The sequence below is a fragment of the Macaca mulatta genome, chromosome 5 (genome assembly GCF_049350105.2).
Source record: "Macaca mulatta isolate MMU2019108-1 chromosome 5, T2T-MMU8v2.0, whole genome shotgun sequence".
NCBI classification, from domain to species: Eukaryota; Metazoa; Chordata; class Mammalia; order Primates; family Cercopithecidae; genus Macaca; species Macaca mulatta.
This window is the reverse complement of record NC_133410.1, coordinates 99205655-99224810: the sequence shown is the minus strand read 5'-3', so window position 1 is coordinate 99224810 and position 19156 is coordinate 99205655. Positions and strand designations below refer to the sequence as shown.

At 34.5% G+C, this 19156-nt stretch overlaps 1 protein-coding gene across 1 annotated transcript in view; it reads right to left on the bottom strand.

The window, feature by feature from the left end:
- The window catches only part of MMRN1 (multimerin 1), a 59375-nt gene extending 48141 nt beyond the window's left edge, over positions 1 to 11234 (bottom strand). Inside the window, exon 1 of the mRNA XM_015138794.3 lies at positions 10357 to 11234. Coding sequence (XP_014994280.3) covers positions 10357 to 10961 — 605 coding nt within the window. The 5' untranslated portion in view covers positions 10962 to 11234. The remainder of the gene's footprint in view (positions 1 to 10356) is intronic.
- Positions 11235 to 19156: the final 7922 nt, after the last annotated feature.

The window sequence follows — 19156 nt, the reverse complement described above, 5'->3', positions numbered from 1 at the left end:
AGGCATCATAAATAAACAGTTTATTGTATTTTTGATTTTGACATTTTAGAAACCAAATCTTTCAGGAAACTAGTGAAAAGACTAATGTAAAAAACTTCCATTAATTGACTAAATAATGGCCCAGTCATACCAGTTCTTATCCTGAACTGAGTGAGAGGGGACTGAAGCAAAGAAGATGGCTTTAAATAATGACCACACAGAATATTTTCCCAAGAAATAAAGGGATAATCTAAGAATTAACATTATTCAGTTATACTAGTCCTTAGAACCCAGATGAATAGATTGCTTGTCATCTAATTCAAAAGAAGCTACTTAAACTTTCATATTAATAAACTGTGGCTTTAACAGACAAAATAGTATGAAAATACCAAGTCCTAAGGATGTTCATTAGAAGTCAAGGTAAGCCAATAATCACCACCATAAACCAAGCCAATGGTATATAATTTTCTTTGAGAAGCTGGAGAAGATTTTGTGTCTGGGGGAGACTTTATGGATTGAACGACCTTTGTTTCCCATCATCCCCTTGAACGTAGAGATTTAAAGGAGAACAAGAGGAAAACAAAATAGGACAAGACAGACATACTGCTTCTGAAAATTAACATTCTCTCAAAGAAATAGGATTATCAGGTGACTCTAGTAATAAGCCCTCACACCTCACTTAATACCCACCCATGCCTTTCTGACTTGAGAAAGTGTAAGATCACAAACCCACCCATACCTCTCTGACTTGAGAAAGTATAAGATCTCAAATGTCCATTTCTTTACCTTGTACTTAAAGATGACTACAATTTGCAAATGACAACATATGCATACATTAATGGATTCATAAATGCCTCAGGGGAAGAACTAAGTCTCTGGTGGGACTTAATTTAGAGAGAACAATATTAATCCCTCATAACAGAATAACTTATTCATATTATTCCTAATTTACCTCATGAAAAATACTATTGTCTTAATTATAAGATTATTATTGCATGGAAGTACATCCAAACAAAACTTAACTGTTTGACCATTACTAATGGCAAAATTATGAAATAATAGTGTTGTACATCATTTTACACTAAACTCCGGAAGTCCATAGGGATAAAATCCTCACCCAATTCAATGATAAGTGGGACAAACATATGCTAAATATATAAAAGTTAGTCTTGTATTTTTAAATAAGTGTTTACTGCTTTTTACAAATCAAACCTGCTCATTTTATTCTGGACTCTGTAAGTCTGACATATGTGGATAATTCCCCCTCTCTCTCTTTTTAAAAAATATCACTTAGTAAAAAATAGTTTGTTTAAAGAGGAAAATAGAATTTTAAAGGCAACTATACCTTAACAAACCTATTTTTATTGGTGTCAATAATCAAGGAAAAAATTCAACTGAAGCCTCATTTGGTTTAACAGTTCAATTATTAAGTCCCTGAGGAAAATTATGTGTCCTAAGTCAATAAAAGTAGAACAGATTTTAGATAGCACCACTAGTCAGAGTACGTGTTCTCCCTAGCACACTACCCTAATTTGAGAACATCATTAAAATATCATGTATCACAATAACAGAAAGGTAGAGGCAACTCTAGTGTCCATTGACAAATGAGTGGGAAAAGAAAATCACACACACACACACACACACACACACACTCCAAATGGGGTATTATTCAACCTTTGAAAAGGAAGAACCTTGAAAACACTATGCTAAGTGAAAATAAACAAGACACAAAAGGACAAATATTGTACAGTTTCACTTATATGATGTACTTAAGTGGTTAAATTCATGGAGACAGAAAATAGAACAGTGATTGCCAGGGACAGTGAGGAGGCTGCAATGGGAAGTTATTATTTAATGGGTACAGAGATTCAGTTTGGGAAGATGAAAATGTTCTGGAAATAGATGGTAGTGATGACTGCAAAACAATGTGAACATACTTAAAGCCACAGAATTGTACGTTTAAAGACGGATATAAATTTTTAATGTATATTTACCACAATAAAAATAAATAAATACATACTGAAAAAATGCCATACAAAGTGATAAATAATAATTTTGCATATCTCTTGTCAAAATCAGAGAGAGTTGAAGAAGAAAAAGTAAGAAATAGCGCAAAGGATGAAAAAATAGGACAAAAGAACAGGAAAGGGGAAAAGAAGGAAGGAGGAGGGAAATGAGGCATTTCTGGCAACATCAGAGCCGTCATCAATACATGCCTTTTTTCATCTCCTAGGTCAGAATTAGAAAGTCATTTCTGATGATGAAGGTCTGCCTGCTGGACAAGATTTTTATTCTTTTAACTCCACACATAGGGGCGAATAAAGAAGAGAGTGTATTTCTGTGCCTAGAGTTTTTTGTTTGTTTGTTTTTATTCCTGAATTAGGCAAGGGTGAGGGGTGGGGGCAGTGGGCACACCTGCATAAGCAAAAGAAAATAAAGAAAAATTTCCCATAACATAGTTGGATGCTAGAGCCAGGCTATCTGCTTTTAGATCTTGACTCCACAATTTATAGCCATGACTTTGTCTGGCAAAGGTGACTTCCTCATCTACAAAGCATCTACAATAATATTATCTACCTCACACGATTGTCGTGAGACTAAATGTTTTAATAAAAGTAAAATACTTGCTGCTATCACTGCTCATAATAATTAAATGATTCAGAGTTAAGTGGAATTTTCTTAAAGAGAATATATATATAAAATATGGCCTCAATATTTTTTTGCCTCAGATACAAAGAGACACAACTCCCGATTTGCTTCTTTAATGACCTGATAATTTCATCTTAACCATAATTGTTCGTATGTTTCAAGTCAATAATTTCCATAAAGCTAACACAGAAGACCATCATCATCATTTATGGTCAATTCAGATGACGAAGTTTGCCTCTCAGGAAAAAATAATATTGAGAATGTCTCTACAGTCTTAAGAAGTTATGAACATAAATACTTCCAAAGTGTTATAGAATCTGTTTATTAAAATCTTTATTTTTTCTAATCAAGCTAAAAAGAGAAGTTTTTAATCAAATTATTAATTTGAGAGACTATAATTGGCATGTAGTTCACTAGTCATAAATGAGAAAATAATTCAAGGGAAATATATACAACATGAAAAAAGATAATAAAAATGGGAAGAAATAATTTACACTTAGTGAAAAGATTCATGATATATAACTTATATTTAAATAAAGCCATAGACATTTGATATTATAGCTTCGGCTAACAGTCCAAAAGACAATTTCATCTCAATACTTATTTCCTTAAGAAAATCACTGTTTTATTTCCTAACAACAAAATAATTTATGTTTGTGGTTCTTTTTTTGTAGTGTACCTTTATATACTTAATTCTTTTACAGAATTTTATATAATGTTCAAACTGAGATAAAAATATCAGTTTTGTAAAAGAATCATATAAATAAATTGATATTTAAAATAATTTTTTGAAAAGCAATTATGCAAAACTCAGATCATGGGGAATTTCAGATGCTTTGATTTATGGTTAGACTTTAAGAAGAAACCCTTTCTTATGTACCAACTTTTGCATTTAAAATATTTTCATCAGGCATAATTAATTTGCTTTCTGTAGTGGGAACAATGTGGTGAATGTAGTTGAGTTTTCAATGATAGATGACTGTAGAGTGCCTCGCAGCCACAAATTACTGTCTATACACAATATTGTCAGTGTAAAGTTTTAGGAGATCGAGCCGAATGTATACCCATCACAAGATGTGCATAGAGTTTGCTGCTTGGATCCAACCTATTTTCCAATTTTAAAGTGAAATTTTTCAATTTTTAAAGTGGTACATCGAATTAACTATGTATAACGTATATTTTTTATAAGTAATGATTGTTAAAGTCAACCTTTAATACAACCTTTTTCATAAATTTGTTTTATTTTACCTAATTTTATTTTTTGTTTCCCCCTTCCCCGCATAACTGTGACTTGAGCATACTCCGGGCATTGTAAACTGTTTCTGTTCCAGTAGGTGTCAGGCTTTCCCAGTGTGCAGACCACAAAGGCAGGCTAACAGATGCCGTGATGCAGAATTCTATGCTTAATCCAGTTCCTGTAAACTGACTTTTTTTAGCATTTACCCTCAAATAATCAACTTAAAATTACAGTTTTATATTCAGAAAAGCAGAAGGTGTGCGAATACAAAAAGTTCCCACTTAATTATTAGGAATATATAAGCACTCATTAAATTCTAGCATATGAAATGCAATATATATTTATAGTAACGTAGAAACAGCAAAATAATGAAATAAAGAATGCGATTAATGAGTAAAAACTGATGGAGAATATACTTTATATAGTGTTTATTTCACTGGCGGTAATGTAATAGAGACGTCTATTTCACAAAGATATAAGAAAATACCCTTTAGTATAATGGTTTCTCTTTAGAATTTTACAGCATGTAAAAATTACCCATTTTGGATGTTATTAGCCCTAATAATAACTTTGCAAACAACACAGAAATTTAGCTGATCAGATAATTCACTTCTAAAACCTGTTCATAATTCACACAAAATGAGCAGAAAAAAATGTCTATTATGATAGACAGTAGAATTAATTTAATGGTTAATTTTTGTAATTTTAAAATAATTTTCAAATTTGTCATTAAACTCAGAAAAAAAAATCCTCCTGTTTTTTCTGCATATTCAAATTTTACCTTCCTCTGACCCTTCTTATTAATATGTTAACATATGTATGACCCCTCTGTATATAAAATAAAATATAATAAGAAACAAACACAAAAAATAAATAACTGTTTGGACCAGCCTTGGCTTCTGACCACTTTCTCCATTTTTTTTTTTTTTTTTTCATAAAAGCCCTCCTTAATTGAGTTGGTTTTAATGGCTCTTTTTTGCCTTCCTTCATACCTCAATTTTCTCAGGCCAGAGCACGGTGCTCACTCAACTATTTATCAGTTCCATGTCACTGAAATACTGACTATTTTTCAGTCCTCACTTTGTCTATTTCAGCAGCATTTCACACTGTTGATCACTTACCTCCTTCTTAAAATATTTTCTTCCTTTGCTCTATGACACCACACTTTTATAGTTTCCTTCCTAACTTCTCTGGTCACCCCATTTAAGGCTGTATTGCTGGCATCCACCACTATCAATTAATCAAATATTAGAGATTCTCTATTCATAATTCTAGGTCCTTCTTTCTTTCAGCATCATCCACATTCATGACTTAATACATTTCTATACACCAATGCTTTGCCAAATTTATATCTCTAGCCTTGATCTCCCCTCTGGATGCCAAACCCATCTAATCATCCATGATTTTACAGAGTTTTATTGAGCTCTTTCTATGTGCCTGGCACTGTTCTAGGCAGCAAATAGAGTAGTAATAAGACAGGCAAGGTCCCTGTTTTCATTGGATGTATTGCGGAAATACATAAAATACACTGTTGTCTATATAAATAGAATAATTTCAAATAATTCCTACAAAGAAAAAATAAGGGTGACAAAATAAGGAATGGCAAGTGAGAGGATAGTTATTGGGTCAGAGAAGGTCCTTTTGAGGAGGTGACATTAAAGCTGGAGGTGCAAGAGTCCTTCATTATAAAAGGTGCAGAAAGAGCATTCCAGCAAGAACAAAAAAAGTTTCCCTTGAGATTTATATTAACTTGACATGTTCAATAAACAGAAGGGAAGCCAGCGTGGCTGGAGGAAAGGAAGTGCAGTGAGCTTCAAGTGTGACAATGAATGAAAGATCAAATTTCACAGATTTTAAGACACACGTTTTTGAAATCAAGAATGTGTCTTGAAATCAACGGCATTTTTCAGTCACAAGTGGTCAGACAGCAGTTGTTGCTATTGCCTTAGAAATACTTTACCAGTTTCATTTACATTTTCTTCTTAAGTTTGCAAAAGTGATATGTGTCCAAAATCTCAAAGTCTGAAAGACAAAACTAAAAATTCAAAGTAAGCAAGTATGATGTCATACTTTTCTTTCTGATTAGTACCTAAAATAATGTGTCACTTACAATAATGAAGTCTTACATCCAGTGAAATGCATTAATCTGACTTAAATGTTCAAAAGATTCCTCCCTTGTGTGGATCATGGATTATGGTAAACAAGGGTGGAAAGAAGTGGACCAGTTAGAACACTAGTGGTGAATAATGGCAACTAGAAGATGGAGAGAAGCTAAGGTATTTGGGATCTATTAGAGGTGTAACAAGACTTTTTGATAGATTAGATAAAAACCAGCGGGGAGAGAAAAATTCCAAAGATCTATCCAAGGTTTCTAGTTACGGAACTAGCCATTCACTGATTTGGTAAAAATTAAGATACATGGGTACAGGGGTTGGGAATTGTGAGAAAAGCAGGCAGTTGAATTGTATCGTTACCTAATTTCACCTATTATCCTCTCAGGCAAGGTTTACTGACCCCATTCACAATGGGTAGACCATTCCCCTGTTATATACTACAATTTCTTAAGCTTCATTCAGAATCAGCATTTGTGATTCACCGTTATTCCTCCTCTCACCTCTGCCACTGGGCTGTTGGTTCCATAAGGCAGGACATGTAGGAGTTCTTGTTCATTGTTTTACTCCCAGCACAACCACAGTGCTGGGGACAGGTAAGGTGTTCAGCAAATATTTGTTCAACATATAAATACACTAATCCTAATTTCTTATTTCCATCCTTCCTATTTCAAAGTGCTTGGTCATTGACTAATACCCACTCTGCCAGGCAGGAAACCACAGGGCTATTGTAGCCAGGAGTTCCTGCAATGCTAAAAAAAAAAAAAAAAGAGCTACAAGATGAAACAAAAATGTGCCAGAGTAATCCTGAATAATCTAGAAAAGAACCTGTAATAAACACAAATACTCCTTTTACTAAGAATTATTATAAAATTCCAAGAATGGTAGAAAAAAAAATATGTTTATTCTAAATCAACCAGGTTTTTTTCATAAACAAATGCAAATATTTACTTGGGAAGCTTTCTTCTTTATATTCACATATTGATGCTCATATTTCACATTCAGTATGATTAAATATTGATTGTGTACCTGCTATAAACCGGAGACTTTGCTAGCTCTGAAAATAAGTCCCTGTATGCAAAGACACTAAAAATTCATTATGATTATTATGCAGTGTTGTAAGTGCAGTGAATAGGGGAATTCAAAGAGACCTGTAGGAGCAGTTAGAAAGGCCACCTAACTTCACCTGAGGCTTCCTACAGTTATTATTAGGTGGGAAAGGAGACAATTATGGCAAAAGAGAACCATTGTTAGTCAGAGGGGCAGACAGGGAAAAAACGTGGGTTTAACAAACAGCATATATTGGACCAGAGAACTACTTATTTGAATAGGAAGGAAGTGGCGGAAGATGAGGTTGGGGAGGTAGGCAGGAGGCAGATCTAGGATGGCATCATGTGACTAACTGGGTGACAAATCTAGATTGTAATCTGGAGGCAACCAATAGCCTATGAAGCCTCCCGAGCTGGGAAGTGAACTGGTCACGCTTATCCTCCCACTTGTGATAAGAGACTGTACCTGCCAAGGGAGTGTAATGTAGGAGCTGACAGCAATGAATCTAAAGCCAGCCAGCTTGGGTTTGAATCTTTGCCCCGAGATTTGTTAGCTAAATGACCTTAGGTAAGCTACTTAATCCCTCTGTAAAGAAATAATGATAGAATCTTCCTCATCTTTATGGAGTTATAGTAATGATTAAATGAGTGAATATATTCACTCACAATAGTAGAGTACTAGGAACAGATGCCATGTACGTGTTTGCTACTATTATTATTATTATTTGCCAATCAAATGAAAATTTGAAAGACTTCTTTTGACCTTATCAAGGGTTTGCATCCTAGGTCCTTAAGCGAAGGACCTAGGTTTTCTCTAATGCCATTGTCATTTGAATGGCTTAATGAGTAAGGAATCTTGGTAATGGAAAGGATTACTAAAAGAAAACCTCAAGCTCTCCAGGACCTCAAACAACAGAATCCCTACATGGAGTTGGTACTTTTCTATAGAAAGAATTTAAGAACACTTTTGTTGGAAAAGTCATAGAATAAAGTTCTGTTCAGCAAGTTATACCTTTAATATTGTTTTCTCATAGAGCATATTCAAATTTTTTGAAGTCTGATAGGTATGTTAGTGTTTACTTTTTATAGGGAATATTCCTTAGAGGCAGGAATTATTGTTATTTTTTAAATTCTGTGTGTCCCAAAACCTAGCACAGTGCTGGCACATGATGGGCAAATTATAAATAATCATCAAATAAACAAGCGTTCCCAACCTTTGAAAGCAAGGACCTTGGATAAAACAACTAGTATTTATTTAAAAACTAGTATTGATCAAACTACTAGTTACTAGTTCTAATTATGACAGAGCTGTATGCCACTTTCTATATGGTATATAACATTTAAATGCTATTTTAACTTGAATTGTCTCTTTGTTCTGTTTATTATACTTCCCTTTCTATTAAAAATTTCTGGCTGAGTGCGATGGCTCACGCCTCTAATCCCAGCACTTTGGGAGGCTGAGGCGGGTGGATCAAAAGGTCAAGAGATCAAGACCATCCTGGCCAACATGGTGAAACCCCATCTCTACTAAAAATACAAAAATTAGTCTGGCGTGGTGGTGCGCCACCTGTAGTCCCAGCTACTCAGAAGGCTGAGGCAGGAGAATCACTTGAACCTGGGAGTCGAAGGTTGCAGTGAGCCAAGCTGTGCCACTGCACTCCAACCTGGCAACAGAGCAAGACTCTATCTCAAAAAAAAAAAAAAAAATTATTAGCTATAGCATCTCTGAAAAGCTCACAATCGTTTCCCATGAATGTCCAAGAGTTTTATTGTAACTAATTTTTAAAAATTTAATTACAGCCTCTAATAAAATATGATTAACAGAGATGATGCACTCAAGTGATTTAGAAAAAGCTCTCAATAAATGACATTTCTGATTATTATTTAATAGACAAAATCCTCTTGTCCCCCAAAATGAGAAAGATTAATACATGTCCGTTAAATGTTTTTTAATGGCAAATCTACTTGTCCCAAAATGAACATTTTGTAATCTGTACTATTTGTTTTACAGTAAGCTGGCATTTTTCCAAAGTCCACTATGTGAATACTTTTTTAGTTACAATCAGATTTACTTATATATTTAAAAAATTCTGTAACTTTTGAAATATATTGAAAAATAGACTTGAATAATAAATAATACAGAAATAAGTAAATTAATCAGCTTGTATTCTTACCAGTGTCTCTCTTCTTCTCACCTTTATATCAGCAACAGCTTTAACCAAATGCCTTTCACATAGCAGGTGTGTCAACTTCTATTTTTAACTTTTATTTTATTTTATATTAGTAAGATGTTTAACCCCATTTTTCTCCCAAGACATGTCTGGTGTCTTGACTTTGTTTTATTACATGTAAAAACTATTTGTAAGTTTAGTTTTATAACACTAAACTTCTAGTATTCTAAACATACAGATAACTTTGAGCCTTAAATGAATAAAATATTGACCCACCCAGATATTTTTTCTTTGTTTATTTTGATTTGACTATCACTTCTTTTGAAAACCCTCTTTAACAATGCTCCTTTAAATTTGTTTTATTTTATTTCAACCTTTCAAATTGCTCTAACTTAAAATTAAAATTAATCTGAAAAGTAGATTTTCTGAGTCATCACATTCATGATGGCAACACAACTCAAATAATAAAACAGTACTATCAAAATTTGAGTTGTTGAGCACCTATTCTGTGAGGATCACGCACCTAAGCACATTTCATTCATTTGTATCTGAACTAGAGCCCTGCAAAGTTTTATTTTTATTGACATTCCTTGTATTAAGTCTGTAGTTTCTGTATGAAGAAACCGAGGTTCACAGAGATCAATTCAGTTGCTCAAAATCATGGAACTAGACCATACTGAAGCCAGGATTGCACCTCTGGTGTGCTTGGTTCCATCTTTAACAACTGTTACTTTTTATAATACTGCTATTCCAATTCTCAAATCTGTTCATGCCCCAATTTTATTTATTTATTTATTTTTCTCTTTCATATTGTGGGAATGGTTGGGAACACAATCAACATATCCTTGAATTAAACTAACAGCCACCGTGGTGCTACTTTGCTTGGCAATGACTATTCTAAAGTAAAACCACCTCTATAAGTGAATAGAAAAGTGAATGATTATTTTAGTTAAAACAAAATTGCTGCATTTTATTTGTTCATTTTTCCCTATTAGGTAAGCTAACAATAAATAACTATCTAACTGAAATGGCGAAATTATAAATATGATCCAATTTCATCCTGAATTTGAAATAATTTTCTGGGAGTGAGGTAAATTTCACTCGCAATCTTCTAGACCTGCTAGACAGAGAAAGAACAAAAAGAAAAGAAGATTCCTTACTTTCCTCTAGTTGTTTCGAAACTTGATTTTTGGTAGTCAGTTCTTTGGCTGGGACTGCTGTCACCCCGGCTGAGGTATGTTTCCCGTGGGGCTCGATTTCCGACGCCTCCAGTGCCTCCAACACCTCCAACTGCATTTAGAGAAGTTGCTTGTTCATTTGACTTTCTGGCAAAGCTCTGAAGAAATTTCAGTGTGGAATTGGAAAGGACCACTGGTTCTGCTCCAGGATTGAACTCGATGTTAGCTTTGGTTGGGAGGGTAAGATTCTGCAACTTGACCACTCCTTCTGCTCTCTCTGTGGATGTGGGAGTTTGGTTTCTCACACCCTCAGCAGGTGCACTTGTCTCTGAGGGAGGCAGTGTTGATTGAAGAAGACTCTCTTCAGAAGTTCTTGCCTCTGGAGCTGTAGCTATCTCTGCTGACATGACCCAAGTGGTTGGCAGTATTTGCAAACTTTGTATTTTATTTGGAGGAACTGAAGCAGAGGTCATAGTCTTCTGAGAGTTCCCATCCTCAGGTATAGTCCAAGAATGCTTACTGTTGTTAAGGCCAATGCCCCCACTCCATAAACTAGAAAGCAGGACAAATAATCTTGCCCCCTTCATCTCAGTAGTTTGAAGCAAGGTAGCTCATGTGAAATTTGGGGACAAAATGCGTGTGGCCTTTTTGATAGCTGCTTCCACACTGAATCTGCTAAGACCAAGCTTTGCCAATTTGAGATGTGTAGAGGAAACAGGTTTCTGTGTTTTGTAGTGTGCTCAGGAAGTTCGATTTCCTGTTTCTGTAGGGTTTTGGTGATCTGTGACCTCTAGTGGGATGGCTCTATGGAAGTGCTGAAGGGTCTCTGACAAAGCTGAGGGTAAATGGGAAAACACAGGCAATTATTATCAGGAAAACCCATGAGAAAAATATGAAGTAACTTTCTTTTTCTGAGCACACCCATGTTTCACATTTCACTGCTTTCAAAGAGAAATTTCAGGTTCACCATAGATAGTGTAAAGTTTTGTTGATATGGGCTAAACACAGGAGTGTTAACATTTTGTTCTACTGCATAAAGACACTGAGAAAAGTTTTTATGATACTTCTTATCTGCTATGCTCTATCCAGAGACCTGCATTTTGTTCAAGTGCATATCAACATGCGTACACATAATCAAAAGGTTGTTTACAGTGTCTCTATCCTTTCATATGGTACATATACCCTAAATTATAAAATATATATATAATATATATATCTTTCTGTTTCTATAAATACACTTCAGCTGTATCATTACTTAATCTCAATGATTATAAGTAATAACAGAAAAGGAAAGTATAAGTAATTGAGTTAGACAGGTATACCAGGAACTCACTTTAAATTTTGCTCCTGGAACTTCTACCAGAGATACCCGCTAATGGAATAAATAATCAGAATTTTACTTCCTTTATTTTCCAATCCTGAATGTCTGGTGGATGTGGGTAATCAATATTTTACTAGTAAGGGATAGATGAAGAAAAAGTGGAGTCACATAAAAAGAAATTAAAATGGGATCATATAGAATGCTTTTATACTTTTACTGTAGGACAAAATTATACCAGTTGTAGGTAGCAGAGAACCAGATGTATCAAAGAGTTTTCTGTGGGTTTTTTTCTGGTAGAGATGTTTCATGAGATTTATGATTTAAATTCTCCAGCAAATCTCTGATCCTCAGACTTCAATTAACCTCTCGTCTATAAAATTTCATAACAGCCTGTTTAAATAGATATGTAAACTAAGTTATAATAGTTCATTCATTCATTCACTGATACATTTATTTATGTATTTACACGTTCCGTAGTTGCATAACCCCTCATTCTGTGCAAAGTACTCTCTTATATGCTAGGATTATAAAGGAAAGCAAAAATATTCTTTGCTGTCAATTTGCTAATTGTCTGTTATGTTATTTGAAAGCTAAATCCATGTGTAACCAATCTTCCTGTCAACTTCTGTCCCAGGCATTATGCTCTTGCTAAATATTCAGTCATTGATTATTAAACTATTATTAGATTTTATTTTTTGTTATTAGATTATTAAGTTCCTTCTTTCAAAATTAGAGAACTGGAAATCTAATTCCTGCTTGGTTATGTTTTATTGTAGATATTTTCTCTAATCCTTATTCCTGGACACAGTGCACCAGATTTGAAATAAGGCCTAATTCTTCCCTGGGCTACTAACTACTTGGGCTTAATATTTTTCTTCCCTCAATCTTTGCCATTTATTTCCATAAGTGTATTGTTGACCTCCTAGAGAGTATATAATATGGAGTTATTTAAACTAAGACAATCATCAGCAACCCCAATTGACTTTGATATGGAGTAAAAAGCATCCATTTCTCAGATATACCACAGAAAAATCCACAAGCCTTACCTTAGTAAAGGAGCAAAAAGGTCCAGCACAGACAATCCAGGAAATGAGCAGTTAATAAAAAGAGCAATGAAACTGCACAACTGTCACAATACAAACACGATTTTCAGTACAAAGAAAAAGGCTTTACAGTGTCTTTATCTGGAAAAGACAGAAAGAAATAGCTTTGGCTTATAGAAGAGAAGTAATTTTGTAAAATTTAGGAAAAATATTCCTATTTATATTCAATTTTATACCAATTTTCCTAGATTTAGTAAAAATAGATGAATGGACTGTCTTGAAGATTTATAAAACTGCCAGAATAATGACATTCACTGATTTTTTTTTTTTCTTCTAGAGTTTGAAAGACTGTTCAAACCTGGTTTGGCAAGTGAACTTTAGTGATAAAAGGTCACCCACTGGTTCTATAACTGATAACAAATAGTTACCCAATGATAATAAAAGCTGAACAAAGCTAAGCAATTCATTTCACCTCTTATAAGGTATTGACCAATAATGACTTTTGCTCACCCCCATCCTAGCTTACAAGTGACCCTGCAATCCAAAGGCTAAAGGTTCTGTATCTCACTATTGATCTACAAAGCCATCTTGTGCTTTAACTCCCTAGAGAATCCCAAGCTCATTTAGTGATTTTGGGTGTATGGATCAGCCCTTAATTAGACATATAAAATACTCCAGAAACTGTCAGAGGCCTCATCTCAAATTCTGCTTTCTAAGACTAATTAATATTCATCAAATAACAATTAAGAAAAATAATATTGCTGAGATGACTGACTGAGGAGTACTCAGTTTATTCATTCTTCTAGATACTCTAAACACTATTGTTGGATTAAACTATAACATCATTTTTGTATACCTGGACCCCGTCATTTTGCTCTACCTCCCATTTCCCACTAGGTTGTTTATATTAAATTATGTTTTACCATCTTGCCATTTGTTCACCATGAATATTTTATAAGATAAAAATCATGAAATTTATTATATTACGTGCTATCAGGAGATTTTTATGTCATTTTTCATTGTATCATAAACACAGGATTCACTATATACTGCAAAATGGGTTATCTGTAGGTGATGAGATAATGGGTTGGGTTCTTTTCCCCCTTATAACCCATATGCATTAATTATCTAACTGCAAGAAAAACAAACAAACAAAACAAAAAAACAAAAAAAAGATTATTAAGTTGAAAGAAAATACAAATGTGAGTTAAAAGGGAATCTTAGATTGAGGAGTTCACTGTAGATGGTGCTGTGTATTATTGAAAGCCTTTTTTTTTTTTTTTTTTTTTTTTTTTTTTTTTTTTGAGACAGAGTCTCCCTCTGTTGCCCAGGCTGGAGTGCAGTGGCGCGATCTCGGCTCACTGCAAGCTCCGCCTCCTGGGTTCACACCATTCTCCTTTCTCAGCCTCCCAAGTAGCTGGGACTACAGGCGCCACCATGCCCGGCTAATTTTTTTGTATATTTTTAGTAGAGATGGGGTTTCACCATGTTAGCCAGGATGGTCTCGATCTCCTGACCTCGTGATCCGCCCGCCTCGGCCTCCCAAAGTGCTGAGATTACAGGCATGAGCCACGGCGCCCGGCCTGAAAGCATTTTTAAAACTGTAAGAGTTATTATTCTCCGTAAAATGTTGGGGGTATGGGCTAACTTCTACCATTAGTAGGATTTTTCAGCAACTGTTTTCTTTATTTTTCACGAGAAATCCCTATTTTCTTAAAACAGTTTAAAACATCCAAAATGCGATTTCATTATAACCTTCCTCCGTAAGATGTATCAGTCAAAAATAATTGAAGAAAACAAATTTTAGAGTTTTTTCAATTTAATGGTGTTTGAAAAATATTGAAAACCTTTTAAATTTACATGAAAACCTTTTAAATTTACATGTGGACAAAGGGGATTATCAACATACAGCAAACGGGATGGAGAAGAAGAGAAACTGATTTCTGCATAATTTTGATGAGTCGATGTGCTAGGTAAGTTAAATTTGGCATATTATGTAATTCTTACAAATGTGTTAGGTAAGTATTCTATTCTCATTATACTCATGGGAAGTTAAACTTAAAGAAGTGAAATAACTTCCTAGGGTAGCACATTAGTAATTGATAGAACAGATATTTATGCCTGATTCTGATTCAATAGGCATTCAGTAAATATTTGTTGAATCAATGAATGAATGGATGAAGCTATGACCATACTGCTATGTATAATGATAACACATGGGTTGAGGAGGGCTCTATTTCACATTCTTATAGCCACACAAAAGAAAAAAAAGTGATCTAAATAAATATAATGAACTTGTTCCAGGAACACAACTTCAAAAGTCTTCTGAAATACCCTTTCAGTCACATTGCTTCCTGTAAGTTCCTCCTAAAGAAAATTCAGAAAGCCTATTGATTCTACATTATCTATTCTCAAAATAAATATGAGGTTTATTTTGAAGCCATCATAGCCATATTAGAACAATAAACCAAAGACTAGGAGCTGTAGAAAAAAAAAGATAACGAAGCAGTAGCAATGCTAGAAAAATATAAGATAAACAAATAAATTGAAAGTAAGAAAATTTAGGTTTGAGTAGGCTGGCAGGAAAGGGAAGATGGACAATTAATGAGTTACATAATTCTTAATATTAAGTGAGAGAAACATATTAGTTTATCAGAAAAAAAAACCAACATATTTTGTCCTAATATTAAAATTTTAACTTTATAAGAACATAAGGAACATACTGATAAAGATGACCAAATGCCCCAATGAGAAAATGAACATATGAATAGTTCACAGAACCATGCCATTGCTGATTTTACATTTCCCATTTAAGTAGAACAGTACCCTTGAAGTGAAAGAGTTCAAAACTCATTTCTTTTGATCATTTTAGAAATAACAATATTTTCATTTTCTTAATGGAAAGTTGTCTCTGGTTATCAAGTGATTATCAGTAGTGACTTCTGCTTCTGAAAATATGGAATAGACATATTTCCCTATTCCTTATGCTAAGTACATCTGAAAATCATGGACATTATATATAGAACAAATAGAGGAAGATTCTGAAGGGTGGAGAGAAGAAGGCAGAATGACTAGGTGACCCAAGGAACAATTAAGCATTGAGTTCCCAAGTGTTCTTTTGCCTCATTTCTGGGTTCTGGGGAATTTGGCAAACTAGGAACACCAATAGGCACAAACAATAAAAGCCCCAATAAAAACTTTCTTTAGGCCAATGACTAGAAAATTGAAAGCCTAGAAAGAAGGGAAAGATTTTTTTTTTTTTTTTTTTTTTGAGACGGAGTCTCGCTCTGTGGCCCAGACTGGAGTGCAGTGGCCAGATCTCAGCTCACTGAAAGCTCCGCCTCCCAGGTTCACACCATTCTGCTGCCTCAGCCTCCTGAGTAGCTGGGACTACAGGCGCCCGCCACCAAGCCCAGCTAATAGGTTTTGTATTTTTAGTAGAGACGGGGTTTCACCACGTTAGCCAGGATGGTCTGGATCTCCTGACCTCGTGATTTGCCCGCATTGGCCTCCCAAAGTGCTGGGATTACAGGTGTGAGCCACCGCACCCAGCCTAGAAGGGAAAGTTTTTAGAAAATAACCACTCTACCCCCACCATACAGCACAGGAAAAGAAAAAAGAAATAAAAACAAAAAACAAAAGAACCCACCCTTGCCAGCAAAGCCTGAAGGGAGAATTAAACTTCCACCTCAGGAGGTTGTAACAAGGTGTCCCAACCCTCATTCTCCTGTTGGGAGAAGGCCAACAGAGGAGCCAGAAGTTTCTTCATCAAGAGGCCTCGCCTGAGTACACTGCCATAGCTCTCCAAAAGCTGAGTGAAAGGAAAAGAATGAAAATCAATAGCTTCAAAAGGTCCTCCAAAGGCTAGAGATAAGGCAAGAGGTTGGAAAGATGTCTTTCAAGGTGTAGAAATCCAAGGGTGGGTCTGGAAAGAAATGAGAATGTACTAGAGACTTTTTAAAAATGATTTTTCAAAAGTGATTTTTCATTGTAAAGTAGAAGAAGATTTTTCACTGTGAAGTAGTGTTTTAATCACCCTCTCTTCACCCTATTGTTGAGGGAGGAATTCCCACCTTAGGGTTATAGGAATGGGTAAACACATGATGTCCAATGTTGAATTGATGTGACTGGCAGCAGTTTATACATAAACTAAAGCCCTGAGGAAGAGGACACAGCATACCACGCAGGGCCACACCAGGGCTGCACTCGGGAATAGAATGAACAATCAACAACGCTAGAAGATGGACTTGGTAATATTAAGAGTATGAGGTGTCCCCTGGCTGCCACAGGCGGATGTGACTGGCTTGTTTGAATAATTCTGTGGGCTGGCAGGGAACTCAAACCTACTACTCAGGGATAAGCAGGAACTATGCCTGGTCCCCTTGATAAGGCAGTGGATATTGGGCTGGGAACCTTATCCACAAGAGCAGAGTGGGGAAGGAAACTTTTGGGTTAAGGCCATCGATGCCCTCTGGTTGCAGATGTCAAGACAGCACATAATTCTATGTCTTTATTTTAGGCCTCATATTACACACAGTTCAGAGAGCTTTTTCTCTGTTTTGTCAAAGATAAAGAGCTCTCCAGAGCTTTGCCTGTGCTCAGATCTCAAATTTAGTTGAAAGGAAAATCCTTATCATGCCCTCAAAGTATTTTAAGAGCATGGTGAGTTAAAACTTAACACTACAACAATTTTGGTTTATATTAGACCTAGCTCAATTACAAATTGGGATAACTCCGCTCCTACACTAAAGGCCTAGCGGGATAAGAATGTCCTTCTCTCAGGTAAATATTATTTACTATAGCCTTTATTCTTTTATGCATAATGCTTCATATAATAAAAAATTTTAAGACAAATGAAAAAATAAGAAAATGTAATTCATGGTCAAGAGAGAAACCCTAAAAAAATCCAGAAAGAACCAAGGTATTGGAAGTATAAGAGAGAGAATTTCAAATAAGTATGATAGAATGGGTATTGAAGGTGGGCAACATGTCTGAATAGAAAGGGAATTTCAGCAGAGATAAAAATTATTTTTTAAAAAGTTGAATGAAAATGCCAGAAATAAGACATAACAAAAATGAAGAAGTCATCTGATAAGCTTAATAGCACACTGGAAATATCAAAGAAAATAAGCAGTTAACTTGAAGATAGGATAGAAGAAATTATCAAAACTGAAACACAAAACAGATGAATATGTGAACGAAATAAACAGTGTCTGAGATCTGTGGAACAATTTCATATGGTTTAGCACACCTATAAATGGAGGGATAAAGAAGAAAAGAGAGAGTAAATAGTACAAAAGATAATTTTTTAAAGATTTATAGGTAAGACTTTTCCAAAATTGATGAGACACAATTGATGAGTTGTTAGAAAAAAAAAAAACCACGCCTTATCACATAAAGGGGAACATAATTATAGCTGACTTTTCATTAAGTCAAATAGATGACAGAGAGCAATAGAATTACACCTTTAAAGTGCTCAAAGGAAAAAAATAACTTGTCAACTTATAATTCTATATCTTGTAAAAATATCCTTCAAAAGTAAAGGGGAAATAAACACAACTTTAATAGGTGAAACTTGAAAGAATTTGATTTCAGAAGACCCACCCTATAAGATATAGTAAAGAAATCCTTCCAGCTAAAGAGAAACTATAGAAAAATGGAGCTAGATTGGCAAGAAGGAATGGAGAGCATCAGAAAAGTTTTATATAGGTAAACAAGTTTGATATTATCTTTATTATTGATTAAGAAAGGTAGATAATTGATATTATCTTTAGTATAGATTCAAAAAAGATGCATATGTGAACAAAGTGAACAGTGTCTGAGATCCGTAGAACAATTTCATATGGTTCAACATACCTATAATTGGAGGAAATAAAGAAGAAAAAAGAGAGCATTATAATTTCAAATGTAGTGTGAAATAATAATGAATTAAATTATTTTTTATTTGACTGTTGGGACAAAAATCACAGCAATAATGTATGGTGAGATTGATAGCATTTTGTAGTTAAAATTCAAGACAGAGGAACACAAACAGCCTGCAGGTGTGTAAATGAAATTACACAGATATAAGGAGATTCTGATGTTATAAGTGAAAAGTAAAATGTTATTTGAAAACATACTAGAATAAATTAAAATGCATATTTTAATTGTTAGAACAAAAATATAGCTTAAAAATCAATATAGGATTACAATGGAACATTTAGAAAGTACTCACTTCATATAAAAAGGGAAAGAAAGGAGGAAAAGAGACTCAGTCAATCAAGAACACATAATACTGAATATAAATGCACCTAGTAGTGTTTCAAAATATGTGAAGCCAAAATCACTGTAAATGTGTGGATTTATTTCTGGGTTCCCTATTCTGTTTCATCAGTCTATGGGTCTGTTTTCATGCCAGCACCATCCTATTTTGGTTACT